The 19,571-nt window shown below is 44.2% G+C and overlaps 2 protein-coding genes across 2 annotated transcripts in view; one reads left to right on the top strand and one right to left on the bottom strand.

The window, feature by feature from the left end:
• The window catches only part of ostm1 (osteoclastogenesis associated transmembrane protein 1), a 181,554-nt gene that overhangs the window by 61,033 nt on the left and 100,950 nt on the right, over positions 1-19,571 (top strand). The gene's annotated exons all lie outside the window — the stretch shown is intronic.
• foxo3b (forkhead box O3b) overlaps positions 3,281-19,571 on the bottom strand; it is a 40,945-nt gene continuing 24,654 nt past the window's right edge. The window contains exons 3-4 of the mRNA XM_084001076.1: positions 4,455-5,925; positions 3,281-3,703 (exon numbers count right to left, since the gene is read on the bottom strand). Coding sequence (XP_083857202.1) covers positions 4,483-5,925 — 1,443 coding nt within the window. The 3' untranslated portion in view covers positions 3,281-3,703; positions 4,455-4,482. The remainder of the gene's footprint in view (positions 3,704-4,454; positions 5,926-19,571) is intronic.

The following is a 19,571-nucleotide window of genomic DNA, read 5'->3' as shown; positions in this document are numbered from 1 at the left end:
TCCCGCTGAAAATTCCTCTTGTGGCTATATGAGCTGTTAATAGGGGCCCAGTGCTTCCACGGCCCTCGTGAAATTTATGTACTTCTAATACTTTCATATTTTTACGGCAATAAAAATAAGTTAAGACAAGGACACAGAAAGGGTGTGGAGCCTCACCAAGCTTTATTTACATGCGCACCATTTCTTATACAAACTAGATTACAATTCAAAATGGAATACACAGGAAAAATACCCACTAACATCAAGTCGAGAAGAAGCAAGATTAATAAAGGGCAAAGTTCAAAGGGCAAAGTTCAGAGGGCGTATGGATGGGAGCTGGCCTGGGCCTCTTAACAAGGATGGAAAAAGGTTCAAGAGAAGATAATGAAAAGGAAACGTCCAAGAGGTGATTAAGGTATCTAGTGGTATGTCTCTTCTAAAAAAATTTTTTTTGCTTTTCTTAGCATTAGATTTGCACAATGTTGTGCTGCAGGTGTGTGTGTGTGTGTTGAGCACAAGAAGAGATAATCTGTGCCTGAACGAAGCGGTAGCACTGAGTGACTGCGTGGAAGGCCTGCTCCACTACGACTAAGTGTAAACTATCTCCCGAAAAGCCGGAACATTTCAAACTGAATGTACAAAATGTTAGCGACAACTTTCCTGTGAATGAGATCCCCCTTTTTTTTGCAGTTCATCTGGGATCAATAACCCTTCTTTAAATAGAAAGGATTACAGCATTCCCTGGTTTCACCTTGTCTGTCGTCTTCACAGGAGGATTTAAGTAATATTTAGTACAGTCAGTGTAGATAAATTGAAATGCTTCGCAGCTCAGGTGATGGCTCAGGATTCTCCCTGCCCCCCAAAAAAGTAAAGGTGATAATGCACTGGAGATTTTATATATGTGACAAGATGTAGGGATTTCCAGCTCATTGTCAGATGATGCTTCAACCAGGTTGAGGTCATAAAACTAACAGCTCACCGAGAGCACCGGGACGTCAAGCCTGCTGTACTCCACGTGGAATAAAAATGAGCGTGAAGCCGTTGGGACGTCCGTTAAGGAGGCTTCCTCTGCGTCTGTGTCGAAGTGCACACGCTTGTAATAATAAACCTCATAGTCAACGCAGGAGGAGGATGGTTCAAGTGCTGCTCTGTACTGTAAGCCCTGATTTTTAAAAAAGAAACAAAACAAACAATTGAAACAGAGTGTGCGTTTCGGTGCTGAAGACTCTCTGTGTTACAATTTCTGTCAAGGGACGGCACCATTGGCAGGGTCAAGGGGGGGTGGGGGGTACAGCTATTGTCATGCACTAAACCTCAGATAGCACAGTAGATCATTCTAGCCAACCATGCACACACACTCCTCTCCCTTGGCCTCAAAGTGATATACACACATCTGTACACTATAATACACAGTGGGGCATACACTTCATGTCACTACCCCCCCCCCCCCCCGGACAGAGAAGGGGGTACCAGGGTCTCCACATGCTACAACAATGGTGCGTTTCCACCATTTAGAAAATCTGGTTCAAGAATTAAATCGCTGGTAACAGTGTTCCCTCCTACCTGGCGTGTAACGTTGTTCATTATTCCTTCAACTTTACCTTCAGAGGTATCACAAAAAAAAATAAAAAAAATCCAAGGGTCAAGTAGTACATGAGTATATAAAGACATACAGCGAGTATATATGCATTTCACACAATTCATAATGCATAAATACATACATGCATACAGTCGGCTGTGCTGTATGCACCATGAGGGATAGTGAGGGATTACACATCGTCGTGAGATTAATTCAACAGAAATAACACGCCACAGATAAACACATACACACACGCGTATACACACACACAGACACGTACTCGGGAGATTACAGGGGGTCACCTGCAGGAGCACCAGGCGTGTCCATGAGGAGATGTGTGTATGTGTGTCACGAGTCTGACAAGAGGGAAAGAAAAAAAAGAAAACAACAACAATAAAAAAAATAAAGAAAACCTATGACAGCAAAACCAAAAAAATAACAGACCGCGTAAAGTCTTAATCCTGACGTTGATCTTGCTTCCTCGTCTACATCTTGACGGCCAAAAGTTCACAGGTTACAAGTTCACAAACACAAAGCATTACTGTTATTTTATCAAGAAATGTTAAAATACCATTAGAATGTGACTTGATGTTACTTAAACGGGAAGGCTCCCTTTTCCCCCCTGAGTGGTTCTATATATGCATAACAAGCCCCACAAGCTCATGACAAGAAAACAGCAGAGCTTAACACAGATCCCTGGTATTATTTTTTTTCTGTGTGTTATTTATGTACGTGTATGTGTGTGTGTGTGCGTGTGCGTGTGTGTGCATGTGCGTGCTGTGATTTGGCTGCCAGCATATCCTACTGTTTGTTTCAAGTAATTTGGCAATATACAGAGATAGCTTATTGTTTTACTCGAGAAACAAATGGCTTCTAGAGGAATGAGCCTAAAAACCCTGCTCCCCCCCTCCCCGCCGCCATCTACAGGTTCGACCTCGCCGTGCTACGAGTGGCTGCAGCTTTGGGCTTCTGCAGGTCATGGGTAACAACAAAAACAAACGAACAAAACAAAAACAAAACAAAAAAACCTAACTAGATGCACGGCTTGCTCTTAGGACAGGATTCAACACTGTTTACATAGCACCTGTTATGGTGTGGAAATGTTCACAACCCTAGGACACAGGTATTCATTTTGGCTACATCATATGCTGTGATAAACAACCTCGACCGAACTCACCAGACGCTAAGAAACCTAAGAAAAGACAGTCAGTATCTTCCCCTAAAACTCCTTCTTGAACTTTCCACTGCCCCTGCACTGTACAAACATCCATGACAGATTTTCTTCCTTTAATCTTTTTTCATGTTTTTTTTTACAGTTAGATATACACAAAAGAGAAAACATATTTTGTAGTATTCAGCTAATTGTAATATAACCCTCAGTATGCTGCAGTTATGTTAAATTTAAGCAATTTATAAGAACAAAACAGGAAGTGCATGGCATTATACTGAGATTTTTTTTTTTTTTTTAACTTCCAGGGTTCTGAAATCTTGCAAACTGGGGGCAAAGTGTAGTTTTTCATGTTGTGTGTGTTTGCATGTATTTGGATGCGTGGCCACTCAGTGAGTAAGATACAGAAAACCCAGGAAAAACAAATAGACACTGAACATTTAAAATCACTTAATGAGAACAGAGGGATTCTTTTTCAACATAACACATCCCAGAAAAAGAAAACACTTGATCAGATTTACACCACATCAAATCTTGATTTTTTCACTTTACACTTTTGTCTTTTTTTTTGTCTTCAATGGGAACAACTGCACCGTGCACTCCTTCCATCTTTGCTTGATATTAAGTCCTTGTATTCCACCTGAAACCCCTTCTGATAAGCAGAGTCTCTTTGATATCAACAGACTGGGTGTCAAAAGGAAAATTGCATAATTCTAAGATTTGTGAGTTTGTTGTGATTGTTTGACGTAGCTCTCTTGTTGTTGTTGTTGTTTCACAGGAGGCTTTGAGGGCTTATATGTGCAGCATCTCTAGAGTCTGCCGGATCGTTCATGGTTCACCAGTGTAGGAGCAAAGGTAAAGCTCTTGAGAGGAAGTCTTCTGTAAACACAGGATTTGTATTTCATGTTGTGCTGATGGCAGGTTTGGCAAAAAGGATGTTGTGTGTCTGATCTTCTCTTGCACTACACAGTTTAGACCTGGAGAGAGGAAAGAGATGAGACAATCATAATATTATGAGTATTTGTGGTGCATCGATCAGCTCTGGTGTAGTAACGACCTTATCAAGTGGATCAAGTTCTCACCAAGCATCACCAGTAAATACAGTTCATTTGCAATAATAGACTAATGTACATTAAAGGGATAGTTCATTCATTCAACATTTTGGCAAATTGGCCCATTGCCATAATCCCTATAGTCATAGCAGTAGGTTTGTTACCTTGTCGGTGCAAGCTGTTTTTAGAACGGCGGAGCAGAGCCGCGAGCTGCTCAGAGCTACGCTACGGAGGCTAATGGGATTTCTTGGTTTCCCTCATCAAACTCATCAAATACACAATCCAACAACTCCAAAACACTGCCCCCGACTGGAACGCGCATCAGTGGTTTTGCATGATTGCAATGATTTGCATGGTTTTGCGTGGTGAATGTGCAGGTCACAATGTGGGAAACCAAGACATCCCATTAGCCTCCGCAGCGTAGCTCTAAGCAGCTTGCGGCTCTGCTCCGTGGTTCTAAAAATAGCTTGCACCAACATTAAAGGTAACAAACCTACTCCTAAAACTAGGGATTATGGCAATGGGCTAATTTGCCAAAATGTTGAACTATCCCTTTAAGCTACCACAGGTACATCATGCATGTGTTTCACAAGTATTTGAGGAGAAAAAACTTGGATCGGCACATTTCAAATATGTTGAACTTTTTCACAAATGCCACACCATTTGACAAACGTACCTGCTCCGCTCCTTCCTGGCCCGACCCCTCAGCCTGGTACCCAGCTCTGAGAGGTCTGCTTGGTGCTAGTGAAGTTGCCGACTCCGTTCATGTTGGCCAGAGAGTCAAAGTTAAAGTCCAGGCCATCTGCGTCCATCAGCTCATTCCTGATGATGGAGTCCATGTCACACTCCAGGCTGCCATTGAACATGTCCAAGTCCAGATCTGTGGGGAATCGGTCCTGACAGATCCCGCCACTAACAGTTCCGTTCAGGAAGATCGACGTGTCGATCTGCATGGAGGACGACCCGTTTCCTCCCAAGGGTGACAGCAGGAGCTGCTGCTTGACATTAGCCAGAGAGTTAGCCTCATTGGCTAAGTTCAGGCCTCCGTTTAAAGACCTCAGGGAGCTTTGGTTGTGGTTGTTACTTTGCAACATCTCCCCTTGGCTGCCCTGAAGTCCTCCGGTGGTCCCAAAGGTCATTATGGGATCGTTACGGAGCATGAGGCCACGACGGGAGTTCTGGGAAATGACAGCGGCGGCACTGGCCTGTGACATTAGCGGGTCCGATTGGGTCATCATGACGTCGCTGTGGCTGTGACTGTCAGAGTTGAGCAGGTCTTGTAGTGTCTGACCGCCAAAGCGAGACATGCTGATGCTGGAAAATGAGGTCTGCTTGTTCTCCTGGATGGTCTGCATGGGGGACGGACGCAGAGAGGAACCCGTCGAATGGGGGCCAAAGATGGAGTTACTGTAGCCATTAACGCCACCGTTAGGAGAAGCGTTGGAGGATGGAGAGGTGGTGGGGGAAGGCGAGCCGAGGCCGTTGGGTTTGGACCCAAAGTTGAACCCTGAGGAACCATTGGGGGCGGTCTGGCTGGGAGTGGTGGGCACCAAGTTGATGTTGTCCAGCAACTCGTCCATCAGGTCATCTGTGAGTCCGTCGTTCAGGTTCATTGTACCCGCCAGGTCTGCCAGGCGAGGCAGCTCGGTCGGCACAGCTTTCCCATTGGTCGTGGCGTTGCCTGGAGACAGCGCTCTGCCAGGACTGGAGTAGAACATCGGCGAGAGAGGGGGCTCATCATCGGGCACCTCGTCCAGCTCGGGGTTGGCGAGGATGGGCGAGAGGCGACCGCTCACTGTGCTCGCGTTAGAGTTAGTGCGGGAGCGGAAGTCTGTCCAGGCGTCCAGCTCCTCGCTGCTGCGCGACGTCGGGCTGCCGGGCCACTTCGAGAGACCCGAGGGACTGTCGCCTCCGCCCTCGCCCGCTGCAGCGGCCGCAGCCTGCAGGGCCGCCTTCTTCTTGGCAGCGCGGCCGCGGGCGGACTTAGTGTACTTGTTGCTGTTGTCCATGGAGACTGCGCGGCGGCGTGGAGCCTTGCCACCCTTTCCTCCCTCGGGGTTGATCATCCACCAGGAGCTCTTCCCCGTTCCTTCATTCTGGACGCGAATGAATCGGCTGTGGAGGGAAAGGTTGTGCCGGATGGAGTTCTGTAACACAAGAGAGAAAACAGAGAAGACTGTGGTGAGCGATGTGTGCAAAATCCTTTGGAAACAATTACTCAAAGAACGACTGTCATCAATATTGATCTGTTGTATTCTTTCTTTCCTGTTGCCAGTGACACATTCAATGAATACGTCTCATTAAGTCCAACAACACTGATCCATAAACCACCCACCACCACCGATTCTGCAGAAACGTAAACAGTTGCTCTTCGTGATTAGCCACACAAACAAAGCAAAAAGCCTATTGTTTCAATTGTTCTTCCACTAAATATAGACAGGAACACATTAACGCGCAGCAGCACTTAGCGCTGATGTCCGCATTGTTCCCACTGTAGCTTTTGTCTTGAGAGTATAAAAGAGAAAAGAGCGACAGTGGTCTATAATCAAGCGTCTCCTCGATTATGAATGGCACATACAATGAGCCCGTGTTGCATAAGGAGCGTATTCTGTGTCAGTTCATGTGTGCTTGTCCATGCTTGTGTGCGAGTCTTGGCTTGTGTATATTGATCGGCTCTTGAGCTCCTTCCTTGTGTGAGCCCCAGAGGCTCATTGTATAGGAACTGGTGCAGATGACAGCCCCTGTTAATGATTAAGAGTTTGATTCACAGCACAACGACGGCTGTATATACATACATATTAGGACCAAAACTGCCACACAACAGTACCGTTGAATCTCTTGTTGCCTCACTGCCGGCTTTGTCTACAGTTATCAGATAGACAGTCAGATTTAACAATGTTACACAAATTTTTAGGTCTGCTAGCAATTTGACTCTGGGGATGGTAATTTCAGCTTGTTGACACTTGTGGTGCCCAGAGGATGAAGGCTATTGGCTTTGGTGATTTATTCCCAGCACAGCCATGAAGTTGACATTTGTGGTTTGAGTGAAATGTATTAACAACTGTTGTGTGTGCACTGTTGTGAAATACGATACACATTTTCATGTTCAACCCAGGATGAGTTGGAGTAACTTTGACAATCCTCTGAATTTTCCTCTAAAGCTGCCATGAAGTTGAAATTGATGTTGTCCCAATACTTTGGTTCATGACCACAAACCCTAATGACATGTGGCAAAACAAATGACATTCCCATCGGCCTGTAGCCTAGCGTGTGTTTAATGCTAATTAGATTGTGTCAACATGCTCACACGCAACAAACATACCTGCTTAACACGAGCAGGTTAGTGCACATGGCTATGAGCAGAGCTGCCTTGTCTCGACTTAACACCTGTTGAGTTGTGCTGGGGATGTCTACAGATGCAGGGGTTGTTAAAGAGCCACAATTAGTATTGTGAATGTGTAGCAGAGTTAAGCTACATGCTTTGGACAGATTTCAGTCTTAAGTGCTAAATCTGGAGAACAAAAATGTGTTGACGTCAGGGTTGACTTGAAGATGCGCTTCGATGACATTAACTTGGGTTATATTTTTAAAACACCACAAAATACCATGAAACGACATCACCATTAAAACACAATTTAAAGTTTCACTGTTGCACGTCATCAAGGGTTTCCATTTAGACAATAGAGAGGATTCACATAGCATGTTTACACAGTCGGCTGGTTTAAGTCTCTAATCATTTTCGCTAATTGATTAGTGCAGGTTAAATGAAGGATTGTATGATGTGAGCGTGGGCTTTAGTAGTTTTTTAAGACTGGAAATTCCAGCTTCATTTGATCTTTAAATTACACCCATGCACATGTCCATCTGGACAACCCCCCCTCCTTTTACACTCATACACCCACACAAACACACACTTGCAGCCATCTGGTCACTTAAGAGGACATAATTTCATGGTTAAGCATGACAGCATAGTGATGATACACAAATGTTGAGATAAATGTGCACATATACGCGAAGTTACATTCTTAAATATCAACTGCAAGTAATGGGGCTTCACTAAATGTTTTGGGAACACTATCTTGACAACGATTTCAATATTTAGGACATATGATAATAGCCTTTTTTAACTTTATTGTTATTTCACTTTCTTCTCTTGCTTACTCTCCTTGTAACCCACAACCCAGTGAATTCATTATTTTGCCTCAGTCTCCTTCTCTTTCCATGCCCCCTCCCTCTTCCGCAGTTTCTGTTGTTTCACAAACACATAGCTCTTATGGGCCCTGAGGGACTCTGGGGCTATGCTATATCCTCCCATATAAACAACCCAACCGCCATCCACAACATGCACGCATTTTTCCCTCTCTGTTTTCCTGCTATGTATATTTTTACTCCCTAAGACAGAACAGATTTCTGGGTCCAAACCGACGAGGGCCAACATTTTCTCGTTTTTGTGGGAATCACAATATTGTTTTCCGTACAGCAGTCCCATCTTTCCTGGGCAACAGTTTACAGACAATTTGGTCTGGATTGTTATTCTGGTAAAAAGCAGTTCAATCAGGGAGGAGAGAGAGCGGCTTAAGTTACTGAGGGCTACGTTGGCAGACAACAAAAAATTTGATCTCTGGGGCAAAACTGAACCTCTGACCCGAAGTAAGTGTGTGTGTGTATTTCACAAATATGTGTTTTTGGTAGTTAGCTGATTTGAAAATGCCGTTTATTTGTTTTTTTTGTTATGTTTTTTTAAGTTTTAGCCTCTTGAGTCTTTTGCAAAATGCATAATTTGTCTCCCGCAGTACTCTGTGCTTTTTGCAGGAATTGCTGTGTATTAGCAGAACCGTAAAAAAGCTCCATGTAATCATCAATGGTGTGTGTGTGTATGCGAATGCATGTTTCCCAAGTGAATGTGTGTACGTGTGTGTGTGCGTGGGTGTGTATTCGGTGAAATGAGGTAAGATGAGAAGAGATACCACGGAGACCAGTGTTTATCCTCTGCCAGCATCTCTTGGGGCATGACATAATGCTGCTTTATTACAGAGCATTTTACAAACACACATGCGCAAGCACACACACAGGCACACACAGGCACGCACACACTTGTTAAATGTTTCCAGCTGCCAGGAAGATGTAAATAACGGCAGAAGATCGACTTTGTGAAGGAGAAACGAAAACTTCTGGTGGGATGAATGAAGAGCAGAATGAGTGGAATGTGAGTCTCCTTCTCTCGCTGCTGTAAACATTTACCTGCCAGCACCTGACTCCTCATCAATCCTACTACCGCGCTTCTTCCTACGCTTTCTTCATCCCAGCCTCCTGCCTTCGCCTCTCCCTCCCCCTCCCCCTCCCCCTCTCCTCCCTCCCTCCGTCCGCCGACAAAGCCACTTGTTTAATCTTTCTCTTTTCCGTGGCACTGCTCGTATCCTTCAAATGTCAGGTGGGGTAATTCTAACTTGATGTGATGAAGCAGCAATAAAAGGAGATGGGACATCTGCAACCGAAGCACGGACAGTGCGGGGAGAAAAAAAAAAAAAAAAGAAAGAGAAAAATTGGGTGGGAAGTGGAAGTGAGTGATGGTGAGAAGAGGACGACCGCAAGAAGAAAGGAAGAAGAATGTGTATGCTGCTATGTATACTAAAATTACATGATGTGTGATATGAGGGAAGCAGATTGTCCATCTTACGTGCTCACAAACCCTGCACTGATCAGCCCCTTAAGATATATTTTCTCGAAAAACAAATAATCCAAACATTGAGGAACACAAACGAACTCAAATTTTATTCATGGCCGCTGTATAGAAATGGAGCAGAGAGAGAGTACACTGGAGTATACTGTATGCCCTGGCCTGTATGGGTCTGTGTGCGTATATGGCACATCCCTGTGTGTGTGGGATACTGTATGCTTACTGCTGTAGCTCCTCTGGGGTATTCCCAAAGCCCATTAATAAAAACAGCTCACTGAGACAGCAGCTCTGATTCATAACTCCTACTACGCAGCCATGAGAGCTAAATAACACACATAACATTACTACAGCTCGCAGCAAAAAGCCGTCTGAGGACTAATGACGTTTGTGACTCTGCCTCTCTTGACCTTATATTTCCCTCCACTTTTTTGTTTTGTTTAGTTTTGTACCCATCAGCTCCTTTTCTCTCTTGTGACTGTTTGCCTCCAGGTCTCCAAACCCTGTCTCAGAGTATGAACAAGTAGGTTAGTGAGCTATACTGTACCTAAAGGCTATTCTGCTTTCTTAGCCCACTTTAATGATCAAAAAGGATTTGCAAAAATGAGTTCCTCAAATGTAACTTTGTCAATTGAAAACCTTTAAATATTGTTTGTCACAAGTCTTTTCATTCACATGTTTAGAGAATCTGAGGCACACATTTCTTCATCACAAACTATACCCACTGTAAGAGCAGGCAAGTACTGTAGTATGCATGTTAACTGTCTCTCAGCGTTCATTGACCACTGAGCTGAACTGCATGTTCTGATTTGATATGAAACGAAAGGGGCCTCTCCGTTGACGCTTTTCTGTGGCTGGTTTGATATGATAAACTCCACCACCTTCACCCTGGGAAACTAGAAAATTGCTGGGTGACAGAGTCAACAGTTCATGGGACCGGTTATCCAGGTTAGCTGGTGTTACATTTTTGAAGCCAACTCACTCAAAGTAGCCTGACAAAGCTGAGCTTGCTTTGTGAGACAGGCCCCAGCTGTGCGTGTGTGTGTGTGTGTGTATGTATGCGTGTGTATGTGTACGTGTGTGTGCGCACCAGCTGCAGCCAGAGCTCAGGAACACAGAGGCCTTTTTGTCCATCAGCAACATGTGGGAACAATTAATCACTGTCAGCAACCACGCTAGGAATCTCTCTCTCTCCTTTCTCTCATTATTCTGATGTTTGAAGGTGCGTAGGTGGGAACTCATATGTTTGCATTTATGTAAATCTTAATGTAGTGGGTTTGTGTACAGAAAAAAAATAATAATAAGGAGGTGTTTTAAGGAGATTTTAAGACTGCTCTTAGGGAATTAGATCAATTTACTACCACTGATGCATGTTGAAAATGTGCAGAAATTAACACCCACCAGGTCATTCAGAAGCAAATTCCTCTGATTGGTCGAGAGGATTCTGAGAAAGCCTCCTAATTGGTTGTAGCTGTGCTAGTTCCAGCAGTCCTGATTGGATGATGGAAATTGGCTTGCGTAGCCAGGCAGTGCAGAGAAGGGAGGGTCTCTACACTGTGTTGCAAGTGTATTTCATCACCCAGCTACAGCGCACACATCTGAACTCCAATGTATGAAATGGCTCAGCTTCACTTTGTCAGGTTCTTTTACTTTGAAAGTAAAAGAAACATTTTAATGGTCAGGGCCGAGCCCGACACAACCTTCCCTGCCTCTGGGAGTGAGAAAATACATACACACATGAGCACAATCAACACACACAACAACACACACACACGCATGCTCAGCTCCTCATGTGTTGTGCTGTAGGGAAGCAAGAGGTCAGCGGGTTACAGTGTCATGGAGCCAGGAGACTGCGCAGAGTCAAAGGTCAAAGTGCTCTGAGGTCGAAGCTCTCACCTCATACACCCCTCCTCTTTAACCCCGTTTCCACCGCCGTGATTGGACAAACCCTGCGACCTGAGCCTCGCACCTCTGGTGTACTTAACCACCCACTGACACTGCGTGTATGTGTGCATGAGTCCTGGCCAAACATAACCACACTTTATCAGCCATTATGTAAACCAGCACTAATCTGAGTCTAATGTCAACAGTGACCGCTGCTGGGTCAAGCGGACAACTTGCGCGCCATTAGTTACCATTTAAGACAGGAGGACTGACAACGCGCGGCGGTTGAAATAATGCTCGTCTTTCACTGAAGTGTTCTTTCCTTAGAGAACGCAAACACGATTAACTTTGTGCAAACAGGTGACAGGTAGCGTCCCAGAAAACGAATGACAAATAACATGACAGGTATAAAATGTTCTCGCCAGATACAGAGACAAAGGAGCTCATTGTTTGGTTCTCTATCATTTTATATGACAGAAAGCAAACTCTTGCTGCCTGGCACATTTACAACCATGTTTATGATATTGCATCATCCCTCTTACATAAGCCAAAATGCATAGGCCCATATGTAAGTATATGCTTACAATAGTATCTTACTCTCATGTAAGAGAAAATACAAAATACTGATAATATGAACAATGGAAAATATATATTACCAGCTAATGTCAGAGTGAATCAATAAACACAGACATTTTTAGTCTGCAAATGCTTTTAGGAGAACTATTGATGTAAAATAATAAACAAATTCATATATGAAGTAATAAATAATCTAAATACTTAGCAATGTAAAGTGTATATAAAGATGTGTGACTTTTATGTATAAAAAAAACAAATAAATAAAATACACCTCTGAACTTTTTATGTTATACTGTGGTTAAAGGGAATTTCCAATGAACAAATGAAAAAATTTGGCATTTGTGTTAATGTTGCCCTCTGAATTGACTGTGGCAAATATTGTGACCACAGATGTATAAATGAAACACACAATCCACGCAGAGGCGACGTGAGGCGAGGCGAGGCGAGGCGAGGTGAGCAGTGAAAGTGTTGCGAGGGAGTGCGAGGTGGAGGCGTCGACGACACGCAGGTCTTTGACACGCACGTATAAGGCGATTTATAAATAAACAGCCCGGCTGGTCTACGCTAACACAGCAGAGAGAGGGGATGGTTATTTATACTGTGACCCTACACAAACACACACACACACACACACACACACATACAGACACACAAACACACACATTTGGTCTGGGCTGCAGCACCCTGAGCTCTGGACTGCAGACAGAACATTCCATTCTCTTCAATCATATGTGCGTTTCCCGGCCAGCGGCTGGGTGTCTCTCCCAGCTTGTGTGTGTTTAAGTTGTGTTTGTGTGTGTGTGAGTGTGTGCGTGCTGGACAGGGATTTGGAGCTTGGCAGAAAGAATCTTGTTACACCTCATTCTGCTTATATTTCTTGCTCTTACTCCCCCTTTTGCTCCATTTTTTTGTGAATAGGCACACACAGACACACACACAGACACACTTCAGTGTCAAATCAAGTTAGGAAACAGATTTTTCCTTTTTTTTCCCGACACGCAAAGTGTCTCATATTGAATCTATAACACTGACAAATCCATCTTTGTGGTGTGAACAGTTCCCGTTGGGAGTTTAAGCGAAGTTCAAGTGAACACACACACACACCCACATGCACACAAACATGCACACACACTCGCTTTCCAAGACTTGTGACCTTGTTAAATCACGAAAATGGCAGCTCCTGTCAACTCCGAGACCTCACTACTGCAATGTCGACCTCTCTCTTTTTCTCTTTCTCTCTCTCTCTCTCTCTCTCTTTCTGTCTGTCCCCCCCCCCCCCCCCCCCCCATCTGTCCTCCTCTGGCTCTCCTCTGTCTTTCTTTGGCCGGTTCTTCCACCGTGTGTCCCGTGTTGTGTAAGGCCACATGCTCAAACAAACTCCTTGTTTACTCTTTCATCTCCTCCAATCAGTTCGCCTGAGGTGGGGGAGTTGGCCGACCCATCCCACCTCAGAGAGCCAATCGGTGCGGGCCGGTGCGAAAGGCATGGTTAAGTCACGTTATCCTCACTGGGTCAGTGTGTTTTGATCAGACTGTCACCTCAACTTGTGTGGAACATGTGGCTCATGGTCACGGTGGATAGTCAAGTACACACACACAAATACACACACACACACACACACACACACACACACACACTGGAAGCAGTTCAGGAACATGAGAAGCAGTTAGCGATAGAGAAATACGTCACTGGACATTCTCATGATTTGGATCTAGATAAAAACAACATAAAAAAACAAATTTCTGTCTTAAATACAAAAAAAAAACTAAGAGTTTAAAAGTTAAGCACCTTCAGTGTGTGTTCAAGAACACACGGTTTGTTACAGCTCTGTACGGGACGTCTATGCTTTGCTTCGGGATGACACAGGACATCCCTGCTGGGTTTTATCAACCCGAGTTCCAGGACACGGTGTCCTTAAGCTTTGGAGCAACTGTGCCTGCCAAGAACATACACACACACACACACACACACATACAGACACACACACAGATGAGTACACTAACAACAGAAACATCTCAGTGAAGACCAAAAAAAAAACGACAGATGCTGATTGAATTTGCACAGCACGGGTCAAATATTCTACCGTGTTTATCACAAGAGCAGTCACTCGGATCATTTCAATCATCTGGAAACTCGATTGAGAATCTGCTCGAGGACACAACAAATTCAAACGGCCAATAAAATACCTGGCAAATTCAGGTATTGTGTCACACTGATCCAGTAAAACCTTACCGCACTGAAATAACAGGACAACAATGATCTAGTTTATCTTATAACCTGAATATAATATATGTTGTATTGCACAACAATCAGCACAGCAACAAACCTCGGGCATAACAACTTTGTCAAACTCTTTTGATCGGTTGTAAATAAATATAAATAACTCCACCAGGGCCTTTCTGGATCACGCTATGTTCCCTCTGCCAGTGTGGTGATAAACTGCCTGTGGATTTAAAATAATTCATTTGCTGTGTGAAATGAATGTTGTTTGGGTTTGTCTCTGGGGGTCGGGTTGACAGATCCTCCGCCCCGGCACGATGACGGTGGTGTGGTGACTCGCCGCCGCCTGCCTGCCCTTTTTAAGAACTTCAACTATTTCAACATCTGACTTCTAAAAATAGAGAGGGACCAGAGGGCAAGTCTGCTGCTGCTAGCGACGATTATCATGTTTATCCTGGTGTACGAGCCCGCTGATGACAGACACACTCTTAATACACACAAACACACACATACACATAGACACACACTGAGGATGAAAGCCCAGTGGTGTGGTGGTGGCGCATTAGAGTACGTGAGTATGCAGGAGACAAGGGTACAAAAGACAGGCCAGCCATCAAATGATCCCGCTGGTATGCATTACAGAGCTTTTCTATGTGAGCAGGTGATTAATGAGACCTTCAAACTACGTGAGCATGTGTGTGTGTGAGAGAGAGAGGTAGAGATTGAGAGACACTGAGGGAGATTCAAGGAGACAGAGCAAGATAAAGAGAACAGAAAATGGAGAGATAGTGAAAAGGAGGGCAGCCTTAGTATTAAGACTAACAGGGTGACTGTGTGATTAATTACATCTCCGTGCGATACGAGCAGTGGAGGGATGGAGGGAGAAGAAGGAGAAGGAGAAGAAGAAGGGGGGAAGGGCACAATCATTCAATTATCAGGAAGGGGGAGTGTTGCTATTCCTGTGGGGAGATATGGCGAGGGTGGCAAGGAATACGTTTGGGAAACCAGCCCGCCATCTACTCTACGCCTCAACCCTCAGACCTATTTCGAGATCAATGGAGTGTCAGAGTGGGAGGATTTATTTCTGGCGTCCAGGGTTTGAATGTTCAAAAAAAAAAAAAAAAAAAGTTGCGTTCATTTTCAGCATCGGGTGACTGGTGGTGGTGGTGGTGGTGGTTGTTTTGTTGGCGTACGTCCCAGGCTTGATTCGGCGTGAAAACCTCCCGTTTAAACCGTTGATTCTGGTCTGATAATCAGATTGAATTTTTGCATTTCATTCAACCACATTCCTCCAGCGTGGTTTTGCATTGAGGGTTATTCTTTGTTCTGCTGTGTGATCCATCAGCAGTGAATGAGGTATTCTTCCTGCTTTTTTCCACACTGATCAAAGAAACATGTCGATTTATCTCACCCGTGCTCGCTGCCATTTTTCTGTCACTATTTGTAGCTACTTGGCGGCAATGTAGATAGATGACATCTTTACTCCTACTTCCGCTCACATTGGCTGATTGGCTGATTATTTCTCCAGTTGGTGGATATAGCAGTGTCAGTGGGCTCAACACCAGAACTAGCTGGCTGGTATTATTTGACTAGTCTACTCTTAAATTCAGGCTCAATATTGGATCTGCTGCCTTTTTTATACTTGAGTTTCTCTCTGATAAAGTGCCATTTGTAAAAGGGTTAGGGTGAATAACTAATGGCGTTATTAATGGTATATAATTGACTTTGCTCTATAGGGCAGTCTTGCATTTCTGCGTGGGGAAACATTGAGGATATCATTAAAAGAAAAACCTTCAAAGGTGCATTTGTCACTTTGATATTCTCTGTAATTGAAAGAAGGAGAAAAACACAGCGGGTAAAAATGATTCATTCGAATAGAGGAATGAAAAGCAGGGGAAGAGGAGAGAGAGAGCCAGGTCAGGGAGGGAGAGAGAAGTGGAGGGACTGAGGGAAGTGAGGAGGACATGCTGTTTTTATGTGCATAGCTTGGGTGTGGGGTTGACTGAGGTCTATCGCCTGCCTTAAACGCCCACTCTGCCCAGTGCGCATACTTGTATTTCCACCGAGGACCATCTTTTGTTCGGCACAGAACAAAATGGCAGCTTCTAGGTGAACTGAGGACACTGATTGGGTTTTGAATTACACTGGAAATCTCTAGAAACACAGGTATCTGGCTACGTTACAAAGGATAGAGCTGTAAAACCTGGCTGCCGCAGAGGCACGATCCCACCCCTCGGTAAAAGAGTAACCTGGTCACTGGCTGCCAGTCTGCACAGGAAATAAAAAATCTATTTCTTACAAATTTTTCAATTATCTATTGTTTCCATTTACAATCGAGCACTATATGCTTTATTTTGAAATACACTACATAGTAAACAATTATTTTAATCTGTATATTATTATTGTATCTTTGCACCATTCGCCAAAAATGAAAGAAGAAACCTGGGTACAAAATACACCCCATTCAAAGAAATTATTGTATGAAATTATGCTAAAACTATATAATTATTTTGTTCATAATATTTAGATGTCATGTAAAAAATAGATATACTTTTTCTGACTTTTCTCAGAAAAGTTTTCCTTTTTACTTGATCTTTCACCTTTTCAGGCCCCTCGAAGTCTCAGATAAAACAGTCTGAAAACAAAAGACTGCACTTTCTGTAGAGCGTCTCATAATTCACCTCCACACTAAAGCCATAACCTGTGATACACATTCACAAAGACTTCATTTCAAGGGGTCATAAGCCACAAAGGTTGGGAATCACTGCCTTACATAATCTCGTGGGAGTCAAATGTGAGAGATTACCTCGTGCTGACATGTGGGGCCACCAACGTGCAAAAACTGACTGCTGCAGTCGAGTTGTTAATATTAGTCCTGATGTCAAGGTTAATGACAGCTGTAAGTGAATTAAAGCCAATAAAACGCCCTTAAGAGTTATATAACACAGACATGTGTGTCTGTACTGCAGGATACACAACTGCCTTAATGCTCAGAAACTACTCACACACAACTTTGACATGGGAAGGCATATGGTGTTGCGTTCAAATACACTTTGCACTGGTGTTTAAACTGTTTGCAAACTGCAAAAAATCAGACACTTGAGCTCCAAAATCTACATCCAAACAAACCAAAAAACAAAAACTGCACAACAAAATGCTGTTGCAAATGTGTTGCATCAACAGACAGCGATATAACTCTGAAGTGTAAAACCACGCTTGCCAATCAGAAAACGGAAAAAACAACGCAACAGCTGAAAATGACGTCACAGGTGAGGTTACAAAATGAGTTGGTGCATTAAGAAAAGTTATGCTTTAAGAAAAACACATGTCCACATGGACTGGGTCTGACCCTCCCTCTGCATTTCAGCATGTCCACATGTTCTCATTACTCTTGTCTGCTTGATCTACTTTTTGTTCTGGTGTGTGTGTGTGTGTGTGTGTGTGTGTGTGTGTGTGTGTGTGTGTGTGTGTGTGTGTGTGTGTGTGTGTGTGTGTGACACTGAGGTGTGCTGCCTCTTTGATCGAGAGTTTCCATAACATGTCCTGCTCGGTGCCTCGGGGATGTTTCCAGGATACATCCGCGGGACATATAGTTTTCTATCTGTTGACGTATGCGGTTTAATAATCTGTCAAACCTTCAATTAACTCTGCTGAAGGTGAACTATGATCTCATTGAGACCGATTATGACGATAATAGCATTACACATAATCATGTTGGCTAACTAAACAGTAGGCAACAAATCTAGTTTGAGCTCAATTGTTTGGAAGCAGCAACATGCTGTTTCTTGTTTGTGTGTGTGTGTGTGTGCATGTACGTGCGTGTGTGTGTGCGTGCGTGCGTGTCTGTGTTAGGAGTTTTGGTACAGCAGTGGAGTTCACATCTGGTCAGGATTAGTGTCGGGGCCCCGCTGGTGTTCATGGGGCTCTTCACTCTAATGGTGCTAAAAACAGATACAGTACACAGTACACACTATTTCACACACACACACACACACACACACACACACACACCACTGATTTTTACCATATGTTGTACCCTGACATACGCACTTTAAAAGACAGTTTTGGTTTATTACAACTTGAGGATTTATTTTCTTAGTTTTGGCTGTCATTCCTTGCCGTCATGCTCTCACCACACTGATTGCCCTGGAGATCTGGAAAGGAGTGTGACATTGCTAAAAAGACATCGGACATGGCAAGAAACATGAGCAGTCAGGTGGTCGGGCAGCTTTTAAAAACACGTCCTCAGGTCAGCCAAACCCATCTTGAGGAGAAAAACAACGGCAAATCATAAGGACAGACAGACAGACATGCAGGCAGACAGACAGACAGACAAGCAGACAGACAGTTTTATTTTCAGGACCAGTGTGACTCTGCTGGTTGAACTCTGAGCTCTTATGAAGCAAACTTTTCTCTCTGGTCCATCTCGGTTTCAGACTCAGAGTCAATTAAACTTGCTTGACTTGATCTGCCCAGGACCTCTGCACTAGAAAGTGTCTCTGTTTGACCGTATGTGTGTGTGTCTGTGTGTGTCTGTGTGTGTGTGTGTGTGTGTGTGTGTGTGTGTGTGTGTGTGTGTGTGTGTGTGTGTGTGTGTGTGTGTGTGTGTGTGTGTGTGTGTCCCTCGTTCTCTGCTGATGTCAGCACTTCCAGGCTGGTCGGCTCCCTTCCTCCTACACACCAGCTGAGCAGCTGGAGAGTGAGGGACAGAGATTGCAGCGGAGGTTTTTGAACTCACCCACACTGACACACAGTGTGCCTGTGTCCTCAGTGTGTATTTGTATGTGTGTGTGTGTGTGTGTGTGTGTGTGTGTGTCTGTGGGGCGAGAGCTTAACCTTTGCAAGGCAAACACCCAACGGCTCACACATGCACACATCCAAAACATACACACTGTTAAAACACACACACACACACACCTTGGGAGAGTTTTCTCCCAGCAACAGCAGCACCCCTAAACCCCACCCCACCCTGAGGAGTCACATGACTTCCTGATCTGAGACAAAGGGAAAGAGAGCAGCAGTTTGCCTTCACTCCCTGCTCTTCTTCTTCTTCTTCTTCTTCTTCTTCTTCTTCTTCTTCTTCTTCTTCTTCTTCTTCTTCTTCTTCTTCTTCTTCTTCTTCTTCTTCTTCTTCTTCTTCTCCACTCGCCCTGTGACTGACCATCTCTGCACGTACAGTGGGTTCTGTCCCTGGAGAGCTTCAATTTCACACAAAAAAGAGTTTAAAGCTTTGTAACCAGCAGCTACCAGACGTCACGGTTTTTCTAACAGTGGTGTAAAATAACACATGAAACAAAACAGATCTCCTCTTGTCACGACCCCTCTCTGATCTCTTCCCGTCGGTTGCATCACTTCCCGTGAATCCCAGTTCACCCCGTGCTGCTGGTAAACGACGAGGATCTTTTGAAATCCCTGTTTCTAGAGCAGCGGCGCTATTGT

The sequence above is a fragment of the Trachurus trachurus genome (assembly GCF_905171665.1).
Source record: "Trachurus trachurus genome assembly, chromosome: 24".
Lineage (NCBI taxonomy): Eukaryota > Metazoa > Chordata > Actinopteri > Carangiformes > Carangidae > Trachurus > Trachurus trachurus.
The sequence above is the reverse complement of the archived record's forward strand: the minus strand, read 5'-3'. Positions and strand labels throughout refer to the sequence as shown.